At 39.5% G+C, this 12352-nt stretch overlaps 1 protein-coding gene across 46 annotated transcripts in view; it reads left to right on the top strand.

Moving 5' to 3' along the window:
- QTMAN (queuosine-tRNA mannosyltransferase) overlaps window positions 1–12352 on the top strand; it is a 294131-nt gene that overhangs the window by 74539 nt on the left and 207240 nt on the right. For 44 of the 46 annotated variants that reach the window (XR_015289421.1, XR_015289415.1, XR_015289423.1 and 41 more), the window contains one exon: window positions 9539–9706. Coding sequence is in view for 30 of the 46 variants with exons in the window: in XM_086898276.1 (XP_086754402.1) it covers window positions 9539–9706 (168 nt within the window). In the remaining 16 variants the exon portion in view is untranslated. Of the gene's footprint in view, window positions 1–6562; window positions 6607–9538; window positions 9707–12352 lie in introns of all 46 variants that reach the window. The other 2 variants (XM_086898308.1, XM_086898307.1) reach the window with 1 other exon arrangement.

The raw sequence follows: 12352 nt of genomic DNA, 5'->3' as shown, positions 1-12352 counted from the left end.
GGAGAAACCAGCATCTTGTAATGTTGAGGTATAGGTTGCTCAATCAAGGATCAGATCTGTGTTGTATAAATTGACCAAACATGACTGTAAATGTCTAATGTTGTTGTTGTTAACCCTGCAAAACTCTCAGCCAGGAGCTGGAGAAGAAAATGGGCAAAAGGCTTCATTTCCATGGCTGTTAAATTCTCTCATGAGTTTGACATATTTTCTTTTTCTTTGAATTCTCTCCTGTTTGTCTCAGCTCTTGCATCTGTCCCTTACATCTCATGTCAGGAGCTCCAAGCTGCAGAGCTGAGACCCTTTATTTCCATCTCTTTCCCTGGTTGCATTATAAATAAAAACCCTGTTATGATAACATGTGAAATAAAATGGTTGGACATCAGTATAGATTATCCTTAAAATCATGTTATGGAAATGGAAATAAAGCAGCTTATGGTATATCCCAGGCATGATGCAAGTGATATTAAATAAATATATGACTGAAGGGTTCCATTCATTCCAAATGCTCCCCTTTGTGATCTTTAGCCATGTTTGTAGAGAAATCTTTCTTAAAGCACTTAAAGCTTAATTCAGAACAGACAAAACAATTATCTTTTGAAAGTCTGATGAAATATGTTTGGCAGCTTTTGAATTTAGGCGAGTGTTTGTCTCACTTCTTTGAAATCTCACTTCAGTCGGTCGCTCAGCCATTTCAGTGCAATCCTTCAAATCTGGTAGCGAGTGTGGGCTTTGCTGAGTTACAGAAATGTTCTAATCAGAAAGTGGAGGGGCTCAAAATAGTGTGCAGTACACAAAACTTGTCATTTTCCTTATTGATGTGCTTTTGAATCTCAGTCTACCTGCTGTCTGTGTGTTTTTGATGAAGTATTGGTTGATAAATCTGTGTAGGAAGGAGTTTGTCCCTCCAAAGACAGGTATGAAGACCCTTAAGCATTAAATTATTTCAATTTCTTGGGGAACAGAAGTGTCACTTGATCTTCTCTGAGTATAAATGATGAAGGTTTATGCACCAGTGTGTGACTGTTTCTCATAGGAAGAGAAAGCAGAAGACTGACACTGCACAATGTAGTTTTATAGTTGAACTGTGTCATGAACATGGAGCAGAAATATTTAAATTATGGTTCTGATTGCCACTTTGCTGAGCACATGGAATAGTTTGCTCAGCTTATATTGCAGCAGGGAAGTTGCCACTATGCTGTAGCAACAAATATTCTATAAGTGTGAAGGGCATTTGGGAGAAATACATATTTCCCTTCGTTTTTTTTGTAATATTTGATAAAAATACTTTTTTGAAAAATACATGTATACAGAGGACTTTGCGAATTCGCTTTGTGAATATATATTAAAAATCACTAAGTTATTCCTAATGTTCTGTGGTGCTGCCTGCTCCTGACAAACATCTGATATGGATCATATGCCTCTAAAAAGAGAAGTTCCTCGAGCAAAATATCCTCATGAAAACAGGTTGGAGACACTCACATTCTCTCGCTCGCTCTCACTCGCATGTTACATTTTGGCACGTTGTAGGAGCAGGTAGCATATCTACTACCTGCTGTTGAAAGTGTTGAAGATACTGAATTATTTATTCCATCTTCTGCACTATCCAAACTCGTTTTGGGTAGTTTGACACATCTCGGTCTTCCATATGGATACTTCATGGTGACAGAGTTGCCAGCTGCTCAGGTTTTATGACAGTCTGAGTTTTTTCAAGGACTGTATTAGTTTTCTGGGAAGAATCCTGCTTTTCCTGAGGGTCCCCATTCTTAGGCAGTAGTTATGCCTTGGGTCGATGCTCTGGAGTGGGAGTTTTTTACGAAATTTAGCCAAGAGATTCCATAAAAAAATTTTTTTAAAGGACTTGCTGTTAGTAGATTGCTCGAGATTAAATCAGAGCTGTGGGATATTAGAAAAACGTGAAAGCCATTTGCTAAGAAAGCTAAGTTCCTTTCAGTCACAGTCTTCAAATTCCTTTTAAAAAAAAAAAAAAAGTGTTTAAGTATCAAGGTGCATAAAGCAACATAAAAAGCAGTCTGGAATACTTTGGAAGACAGGATTTTCAGGGCACTTGAAGTGTAACCCTAAACAATCAGCAAAGCTTCCCCATGGCAGGGAGTTGGAATCTGATGATATTTAAGGTCCCTTGCAACCCAAACAATTCTGATTTTCTCTGCAGTTGTGCAAAGTGAGCGGGTCTTCTGTGTCTTTAAAATACAAAACGTGTAAACCTGAAAATTGGGGGAAGATTTGATTTTTTACTTTGCCAGAGCTTACTAAAATAATAGAAAACAAGTTCCACTCATTTGTTGTTCTACTTTATGCAAGCATCTCGTGATAGAAACTTTTTCTAAGGGAAGCCCTCGGTATTGTGGTGGGTCTGTGCTGTGCTGGGTTTGATTCCTACTCTGTGGGATCAATCAGCCTTGCTTGCAGGATCCATAGATCCATGATGTTGACTGTTTGCTCTGTGCCATCCTGGATCCAAGCTGACACCAGGAGATGTGAAGTAACGATGCTCAAAGCTTGCTGTTCAGATTAAGAAGTGTAGTTACGTGTAGCCCTAGGACTTCTCCCTGCTGCTACAACCCCTTGGCCATATTGCGTTGTTCATGCCAGGCATTTGACATGTTTGGCTTCTCTCCAGAATTGGACAGATAAGATACCAAATTAAATTAATTTGCAGCCTTACAACCAATAAATAATGCTGCTTAAATGTTACCTAATTGAGTAGAACATCAGTTTCGCAAGCATTTTTCTTTTAAAATGTCATTTCATTATACATCACTGCATCCTGTATATTTACCTGTGGTGAATTTTTTTGCCTTCAGTCACTATGTCCTCTATTTATCTTGCTTCCTACTTTTTCTTTGCTCCATCACAGTACCTGTTTTAGCAGTTAGTCTGTCCATCTTACACAAATCACAAAGCAATAGCTGCTTTTCACTAGTGGGTTATTCTGATCTGCTTATTCTCTGCTCTAATAAAATTCCTTTGCTTCATTGTTTGTTGCTGATGGAATTTGAATGAGGAGTACAATGTGGATTCATGGTTTCTCCTTCCCCCCATCACCACAGCTCTGACTGCTTGGTCCTGACCTCTCCCTTCGTGGGAACAGAGAGGCCAATGTAGCCCATGGTGAACAATCTGGCCACTAAAGTAAAAACGTGCATCTGTCAGTAATTAATTGAAGCCAAATTTAATTACAAATCAGGAAAAAAAATAGTACCACACACACTTAGTAAAATTTAAGAAGCTTCAGTGTGGTTGCCTAAAAATCAAAGCAGTCCAAGTAGAATACATCCCTCTAAAAAGTCTGCTCTGTGTGAGAGTCTCTTTCAAGCTTACTTCTTGATATTACATGGAGAAGTAATTTTGATTCACAGTTTTCACATAGTTTTTGATTTCTTTTTGAGTTAAGGGTCATAAAAAATAGTGGAAAAGTGTTTAAGACTGATTCTTAATTATGTGGGCTAAGGATCTGGCCTGAAATATTGTTTGTCATTTGATTCCAGTACATAGATAGTCTGATCAGCTGGCTGAAATAAAGAATCAGAGCAGTAAGGAGGAATTGTGAGAGAACCCAAATGATTTGCAAATTAAAAAATGCATTTATGTAATTTTTTCATTTTTGAAGTGGTGTATTTTAAAATAAAAATGCATAAAAAGGATTGTCAGTATAAGTTGAAACCGAGCTTTTTCTTCTTGCTGTATTTTAACATACATAACAACTCCCAAATCCTAAATATTGAACTGGTAGCAGTCATGAATATTTATCACTGTACTGTATGTACATATAGCAATTACAGCAAGAGGAAAAAATATTTTTCTTTACAATTAATATTTGTAAACGTTTATGAAAGTACATAGAAATAAATAAGACAAACACATGGCCTAATTAAGATGAAAGGCATGACAACCCTTGTGATTTGTTCTGAAAAATAAAGACCATTAAAATAGTAAGACTTAATTATTTCTGTAAACATTGCAAATTATCTTTATCTACAAAAACCTTAATTTATGAGTTAAAATATCTATAAGCATTTCTTGACATTTGCGCATTCCATGTCAAAAAATTATTGTTAATTTATTATTTATTATACTGTCTACTGTCACATATTACCACTTATTAGTATTTATTGTTCAGAAATTCAGTGTTGTCTATTGTGTAATGGGAAAAGGAAAGGCATTTTATATGTGGTGTAATTTGTGTGTTCTTGGGCTAGTGTTAAAAATGCAACTTCTGTAAGTTGATCATATAAAAATGTCTGTAATAACAAACAAAAATAACTGGTCTGTAAAGGTTTGCAGACATTAATTGTGCTATTTGAGACACTGTTTACATTTGAAAGATAACTTAAAGCCAAATATATGGACTTGGCTAATTGCTGGGTTGAAATCAAGGAAAACTATGTCATGGAGGAACCAGAACCACAAGGTTTGATCTGTAGGTGCTAGAAGCCTCCATCCCCTCTGGAGCCCTTGTTTCCCCAGGTGGATGTCTGAGGTCAGACCTCTTGGCTTTGCCTTGGCCTTCAAGGGGGCAACGTAGAGCAGAATGGTTTGGACAAACTCTAGTGCAATCCAGAAATAAAGACACAGGATGTTTTGGGTTGGAAGGGACCTTAAACTTGTCCTGTTCCACCCCTACCATGGGCAGGGACACCTTCCATTATCCCAGGCTGATCCAAGCCCTGTCCAGCCTGTCCTTGGACACTTCCAGGGATCCAGGGGCAGCCACAGCTTCTCTGGGCACCCTGTGCCAGGGCCTCACTGGTTCAATCAGTGCCATCTACTGAACAGTATTATTTTAGTACCCTTTTTCCCTAAAAGGCTCATATTTGTAGCCATATCCAAATTTTAGTCTGTTTTATTGTAATGCTGTTCCTGGAGGATGAAGAGTGCTCATAGCTCTTTTCTGGACTGCCAGATCTTCAATCATAAACTCATTTTACTGTGAATGTAGTTGTTTTGCAGCAGAGAATTATGGCTTTGGATTTTATTTGCGGAGCAGAAGAGTCCCTGCTGCTGCTGCTGCTGCTGCTGCTGCTGCTGCTGCTGCTGCTGGTGGATTGTATCCTACAGCAATCCTTGTTTTCCAGGGAGAGCTGGGTTACCTGTACTGCCACTGACCAATAGTGGCCACTTTTATCTGTCCTTTGTGCAGAGCTTTTGCCAGGCTGAGGAACATTCCACTACAAATCAGCTGCTGTTTTAAACTCGCTTTGTTCTATAAGCCTGGTGGATTGGAGAGTTCAGCCTCCATATCCATAGATACATAAATATGCCCTGTGTGGTCTCCCAAGGGGAAGGCAAAATGTGTTTTTAGTTAAGTTGCATGGGAATTTAATTGAAAGATTTAGAGCAATGCCATAAAAGAGTAAATCATGGCTGTGTGACACAAAGAAGATTTATAAAGCCAAATAAAAATACTTTAGCACCTTCACTATTATAATTTGCTTGATCTAAGTGGAAACCTGTATTAGTAATTTTGTCTGTTGGTAATTAAAAAAAAAAAAAAAGGGCATTTATATTTGACTGATTTTCAGTCCTTTGGAGTGAAATTATGGGGAAGACAGTAGCAAAGGGCAGAGAATTCTATGGATGTGTCACCTCTCTGAACCTGCAAGTGCACTCAGCTTCCTTCCCAGGAATATTTATTTTAGTTAAACACATGCTTAAATAATTTCACACAAGCAGGTCCTCAGAAGGACTGTGAACTGATTCAGATGAAGCACAGGCATGGCTTTAGACTGCAGCTTGTGTGGATGGTGGTCCTGAAATCTGGCCAGTCTCCAAGGCAGTGGGGCTACTGCATGTGGGATGGTCCTGCTCTGTGCAAGAAGGTCACTTGTCACACAGCAAAGTGCTTGGGGATGTTTTTGAGAGGAAAGCTTTGGGAATGTGACCTTCAGCACAGGTTTAGTGAGGATTCACTCACTGTATTTATTGGAGAGCACTGTATATATTAAATGCTGCAGTGTTGATAGGTCTCGATAAGGACACCATAATAGCGGTTGAAATTGTAGGGGGTTTTGTGAGATGGTAAGTTAATGATGTAGCTGCTAATTTGAATTTAGCAGACGTTTTAAATATAGGTTTCTCTTACAGAGACAAAAGTTGCAATTTAAAGCTCTTTGGTGGTCTAAAAACAGCTTAATTCTCTAGTAGCATGGTAATAAGTACTAATCCAGCTTATACAGTGATTGTAGTATGTCATGTTTGTGAAAGATTGCCTAACTCTGCTTTCTCTGGGTTTTATGTTAATTTTTTTAAATTAAACATAAAACCTTATAACATCTTTATGCTGAGATAAACTGTTCAATTTAACTTGTGCTCAAGCAGCAGCTGTCAGGAATTATCATGTTTTGAGCGTTCTTGCCATCACCTTGTGTCTCTACCTCCCGGATACACTCTGTGGGATGATAAAGCTCACCTTGTTAGGATTTATTACTTAAATAATAACCCGAGGTAAAATGAAAGTTGATGTCACACGGAATGACAACTGACATATATTTATGTCGCACGTTCCATTATAATAAACTTTCCTTTCTTTCCCTTGTAATAGGTGTTAAATGGAAATACACTCCAGCATATCCTCCAGTGCCCTGCGTGAGTCCATTAGCCACGAACGCGGCTGCTCTGTGGGCATGTTCACGGGGACTCGTGCTGTCAGGTGTTATTTAAGCTTGTAAAGCCAGGGAAATTGGTTAGTGCTGGTAGTTAGCAGCTTCTCTGCCTGTAAAGAAGCAGCCATGAGAACCTCTCAGAGTTGGGATAAATTCTGGAAGTGCTGCAAAGTAACAGAAGTGAATCAAGGAGGGTGTTTTCTAATCTGTGGCATTATTTTAATTATTTTCCTTGCTGCAAGAAGCATAGGCCATGTCATTTCAGTCTCTACATCTGAATTTGCTAGTCATCACCACAATTTTCTCTTGACACCAGTTTATTGTGCTGAGCTGGGCAGTGATAAGTGATCTGCTTGTTAGTTGAGTCTTATCACTTTCTATTTACAGTGGAGAAAATTTAGATCTATCTCTTGTAAGCTTTCCAAGTTTTCAGCCTTTTTTGCCATGCTAGAAGCCAGGCTCCAGTGTGCTCTAATGATGCTGTTGAATTCCTCCAGTTTGCTTAAGCCAAGACTGCAGACACTATTTTTTTTTTGCCTGTGCCTGTAACCATCTTTTTTTTTTTATTTCTCCTAATTATCCCATTGTTGATCTGAGCAAGTTAGGATGTGTCAGAGCTACATGGTTTTGTCCAAGCTTATTTCTTGGATCTCTTCTCATTGTGTTCTCCATTGCCCTTTTCTCTCCAGTCACTGTGTTAACCTTGGTACCTCCACTGTCTGCACTTCCCACACTTGCTCTTTGCTGCTTCCCATGGTTTCAGTCCCAACGTGCTGTCTTTTTCCCCTTTCTTCCTTCAAACTCAGCCAGGTTCATCAATACCATCCTGTATTAGTTCAGTTTTCTTCCCTAACTCATGGCAGAAAAGAATTTTTTTTTAAAAATCAGTAAAGGAAAAGATAAACTATAATGCACTCCAGAAGTGGAGTCCTAGAATGGTTGGGGGTGGAAAGGACCTTAAAGCTCATCTTGTTCCACTCCCTTGCCATGGACAGGGACACCTTCCATTATCCCACGTTGTTCCAAGCCCCATCCAGCCTGGTCTTGAACGCTTTCAGGATCCAGGGGCAGCCACAGCTTCTCTGGGAAACCTGTGCCAGACCTGCCTACCCTCACAGGGAAGAACTTCTTCATTTATCTAATGTCAAGCCATCCTGTTTGCGTATGAAGCCTTTCCCTCTTGGCCTGTCAATAGCCTAATTTTTTCCAAGCAACCATTTCTTCTCATTTTTGCAGGTTTTGGGGTATGTTTTCTCCAGTTTGCATTTTTCTTTGTCACTCTAGTGCTGAGCAGGGATTTCACATTGCCTCTAGGAAGCTTTTCCTGCTCTGCTTTGAGCCTGGCACCCAGGTCATTCTGAGGTCCAGGGGTCATTACTCACAGTGACAAATAAGTAATGACTTACCTAAAACTATTTTTTCCTCCTAGTATGGCTCATAATAAACCTGAGCTCGTATCTTAATTGGCATTCTGTGTGACAGGCCCTTTAAAACCATCAAATATTTGATGAACAAGGCAATAACAGTCATCTCTTACTTTCGTAAGCCTTTCAGATCAGCATTGACCCAGGTTGATGAAGATGGATACAGGATCAATGCCTAGGAAGTGCTTGTTCTGTAGATACAGGTTATCTAAGAAGGGTGCAAGTTAGCAGAGATATGATATAATATATATGATCTAGATGGATGTTCGGGGAAGTTCGTGAGTTTTGAGGGTGGCAGTCAGAATCAGAAGTTTATCACATTAGGGATGTCAGTTTGGCAGTAATCTTGAACACAAGATTAATGCAAAAATAGAAAGGATGGGTATAACAATAGAAAAAAAAACTTTGAAAAAATATTTTAAAAGAATAAAGCATTGCATAAATCAGTTCTGAATCTGAATTACTAAAATGATGGATAGGAAAAAAAAATCCAATTCAGAAACAGACTGTGTTGAAAAGTAGTTTTTAATCTTCATGTTCTATGTCCAATAGATACCTGATCTCAATTTTTTTAAAAAATTTTTTTTTAATCCCCTGTGCTAAGAAATATAGGGCACAAATGTCTGAGGCTCTGCAGCTCTCTGCATGTTCAGGATTCACTTTGCTTGGAAGCAGTGCTAGCCAGGGGCCAGGAGATGCTCACGTGCTTTTGGTGAAATGGAGGGAAATCTGCCACTGGTTACAGTAGGGTCAGGATTTCATATTACACATTTAAATACATTCACTTTCTGATAGCCTGGGAAGTTACACGAGGCTAAGATAGCAGCTTGTTAGTGTTGTTTGTGCCTGCTTTATCTAATTGAAGGATGTGTGCAGTGTTGTGGACTGTGGAATAGCAGGAGTGCAGCGGCAGGACTGGGGTGCAAGGGTAGAAACATTTCATTATAGAGAATACCTAATAAAAATGTGAAAATAAAACAGAAAAAGTGTGGGGAAAAAAAAAGAAAAGCAGACCATACTAGATAAGTGCACTGCATAAATCAAAAGGGTTTATGTCATAACATGAACATGTGCCATTCCTGCTCATATATTGAATTTCAGTAGTTGGTTGCATAAAGAAGTAAAGTGTAATGAAACTGGCAAGCAAAGTATTCCCTAGTCAGCCTTATCTTTGTTCCATTTGTCCTTCAGATACAGCTTTTCTTGCCTTTTTCAATAAAATCCATCCAGCTTTTTTTTTTTATTTTGCATCTCTCTGTAACCGAGCCGGGAAGACCAATGAGATTCGGTGCTTTTCTAGTTGGGTTCTTAGCAGCTGCTTTTTAAGAGATCAAAACTTCGAATGCTGCTACATGGTATTAAGGCTTAGCTATTGATGTGTCCCTATAGGGGTTATGTTTTTCTAGGGGGGGTGGGAGTGGGGAGCAGGGGAAGGGGTGACCCCTGCGAGCACGCTCGCCAGCAGTAAACACTGCTCTCCTTGTTTTCCAGGATCCTCTTTGCAAGCTCGGTGCTTAACCTGGCTGAACTCGCCGCCCTCCGCCCTGACCTTGGCAAATTGAAAAAGGTCCTCTACTTCCATGAGAACCAATTGGCATATCCTGTCCAGAAATGCCAGGAAAGGGATTTTCAGTATGGATACAACCAGATTCTTTCATGGTAGGTGTGGCTCGCACTGCTGCTTGTTATTTAAGGTGTTCTTCTGTCTACAGCACTGTAACCCTGAGGAATCCTTCTCCATATATTTTCTCTTGGTATTAATTAGTTTTCTATTTTTATTCTCTATTGATTTTTTTAAAAAATTAATTGTTCTGTATTAATGTTTCACAAAATCATGGGGTGACAGGAAATGGAGGATCGACTTCAAACTGGAAGACAGTAGGTTTAGATTGGATATTAGGAGAAAACTCATCCCTGTGAGGGTGGGGAGGCCCTGGCACAGGTTGCCCAGAGAAGCTGTGGCTGCCCCTGGATCCCTGGAAGTGTCCAAGGCCAGGTTGGATGGGGTTTGGATCACCCTGGGATGGTGGAAGATGTCCCATGGCAGGGGGTGGAATGGGATGGGCTTTTAGGTCCCTCCCAACCCAGGCTGTTCTGTGATTCTATAAACGATGGCCCTGTAGCAAACTGAAGTACCAGCAGAGTTCTGAGGAGAGCTTGATAAAATCAGTGTGGCTGAACCACTTTGCTCTAAAAAATCATCTCAGTTTATTGTATAAAGTCCACCAGTGCTGCCATGGTGTGCCCATTGTTGGTGGGATTCTGACCTGTGCCTTGGCTGAAAGTGATGCTTTGTTTCACGGATGCTTCACAAAGCTGCAGCTACTCAGCTCGTGCTTGGCCATAGCTTTTACTGCATCCAGCTGAAATTATTGTGAGGGTTTTAGGGAAATAAACAGAAATTAAAATGTACTGCAGCACTTTTCCTGTGAAGAGAGGGCAGTAAACATACCAGATAAATCCTTGTATTTCTTTCATCTAGTATTCAGAAATTGTGCAGTGCTAAAATACCCAGACATTTTAAAGGCTGCGGTCCTTTATTGTTGCTAAAAACAAATGTATTTCTCGAATCTGAGTTAATGAAAGAAGTTAATAACAGCACCACTGAAAAGCTTTGTGGTTAGGCACTGTGCAGACCTAAGTGAAACAGCAAAACTCACTTGTTTTAAACTGAAATAAATTCATTTCCATGATGTTTCTCACCTCTCTCTTGGTGGAAGAATTATTAAGAATAGGGCTTGAGCCTTTTAAGGTGCAAGTTAAGCTTTAGCATCTTTATAATCGAAGGCAGTTATGCTGAAATTTCTCAATTAATGATCTGTGTGTGCTTTGGCCATTCTGCAGCTGCCTCTGCCACAGTGTTTGCAACATGTTTCACTTACTGAGCTGTAAAGATGGGAAAGTGAAGTGAAAGATCTTTTGAAAACAGTAGCAGCCATTTTCAGATGTTCTAACAAAAAGAAATGTTTTCTGGCACTGGGAAAGGAATATTTTTTGTATATATATTTTGCTTTTTTGTGGCAGTTATTTTTCATACGTCTGTTGTAAACTGACAAACATTTATTCTCAAAATACGCATTTTAAGTATCTTCTTTTAATAGAAAAATAAAGATGATTTTTACAGATCATAGAATCATGTGATGCTTTGGGTTGGAAGGGACTCTCAAACCCATCTTGTTCCAACCCCATGCCATGGGCACAGACACCTTTCACTAGACCAGGTTTCTCCAAGCCCATCTGGCCTGGTTTTGGACACTTCCAAGGATGGGGCAATAGATACTCAGTTCTGTCCCCTTCAGCCTTCAGTATCATCTTTGTGTAGTTGCATAATATTCATCTCCCATTTCTATTCTGCTGAAACCCCAATTTGACAGAAGATAGAAGCCATGTCCTCTGTATTATTCTTCACACTCCAGTGGTCATCTGCAAGGAGGTGCCATCTTCCAAATATGTTGGAAATGGGGAAAGTGTACCTTTCCATTTTTACACATAGGTTTTGGAGACTATTAAAATTAGAGCATTTTGAAACAAGCAGGTTGGTGCTTTGGATCATTAAAAAATCAAAATTCTGATGTTTGTAAGGAGATAATCTTTCTAATTTACTCCTGATTTCCAGAGCCTGCAGGAAGGATTTAGGGCAGATAAGACTTAACAAACAAGAGAAGGTGAGAGGATGTTGTTGGAGCCTTTCCTGTGTGTCAGAGAGCAGTAAAGAAAAGTGTCAGGTTCCTGCCTCATGTCTTCTGTAAATCAGTGCAGAAAAGATGACTTCTGTACAAAGCTGAGGCTTCCAACAGGTTAAAAACCATAGGTGGGGAAGAGGGTAAGATGCCAGAAAGCATTTCAGCTCCTGCAGCCAGCTTGAAAAGGATTATTTCTCTCTAATGTTGGGGTTTCTTTGCTTTTCCTGCTGACTCCTGCTGCTTTGGTGAGCAGTGTCAGTTCTCTTTCTTGACCAGACAGCAGAAAGATGCAGAGAGGATGAATGACAGCCTCTCACCTCAAATATACTTTTCACCAGCCCTGTGACTTATGAACACATGTCCTCAATGTATCTTCTGACCTGTAGGTCTGTATTACAATATATAACATATTGAGAAAACCAACTGGCCATAAAGCATTTCTTACCTCAGTTAGTGCTGTGTGTGTCGGTGTAGCTCAGATTGTGGCAGCACTGCCAGGATAAACTTCCAGATACTTCAGGTTTTTCATAGCTGCTTATTTCCTCCAGACTGACTCTAAGTGGAGAAATAATACCTACATTATCATTGAACTATATCTTAATATTATTGATCTGGCCAATTT

Source organism: Cyanistes caeruleus, chromosome 7 (assembly GCF_971803275.1).
Source record: "Cyanistes caeruleus chromosome 7, bCyaCae1.hap1.1, whole genome shotgun sequence".
Taxonomy (NCBI): domain Eukaryota; kingdom Metazoa; phylum Chordata; class Aves; order Passeriformes; family Paridae; genus Cyanistes; species Cyanistes caeruleus.
This window is presented reverse-complemented; position numbering and strand designations above follow the sequence as displayed.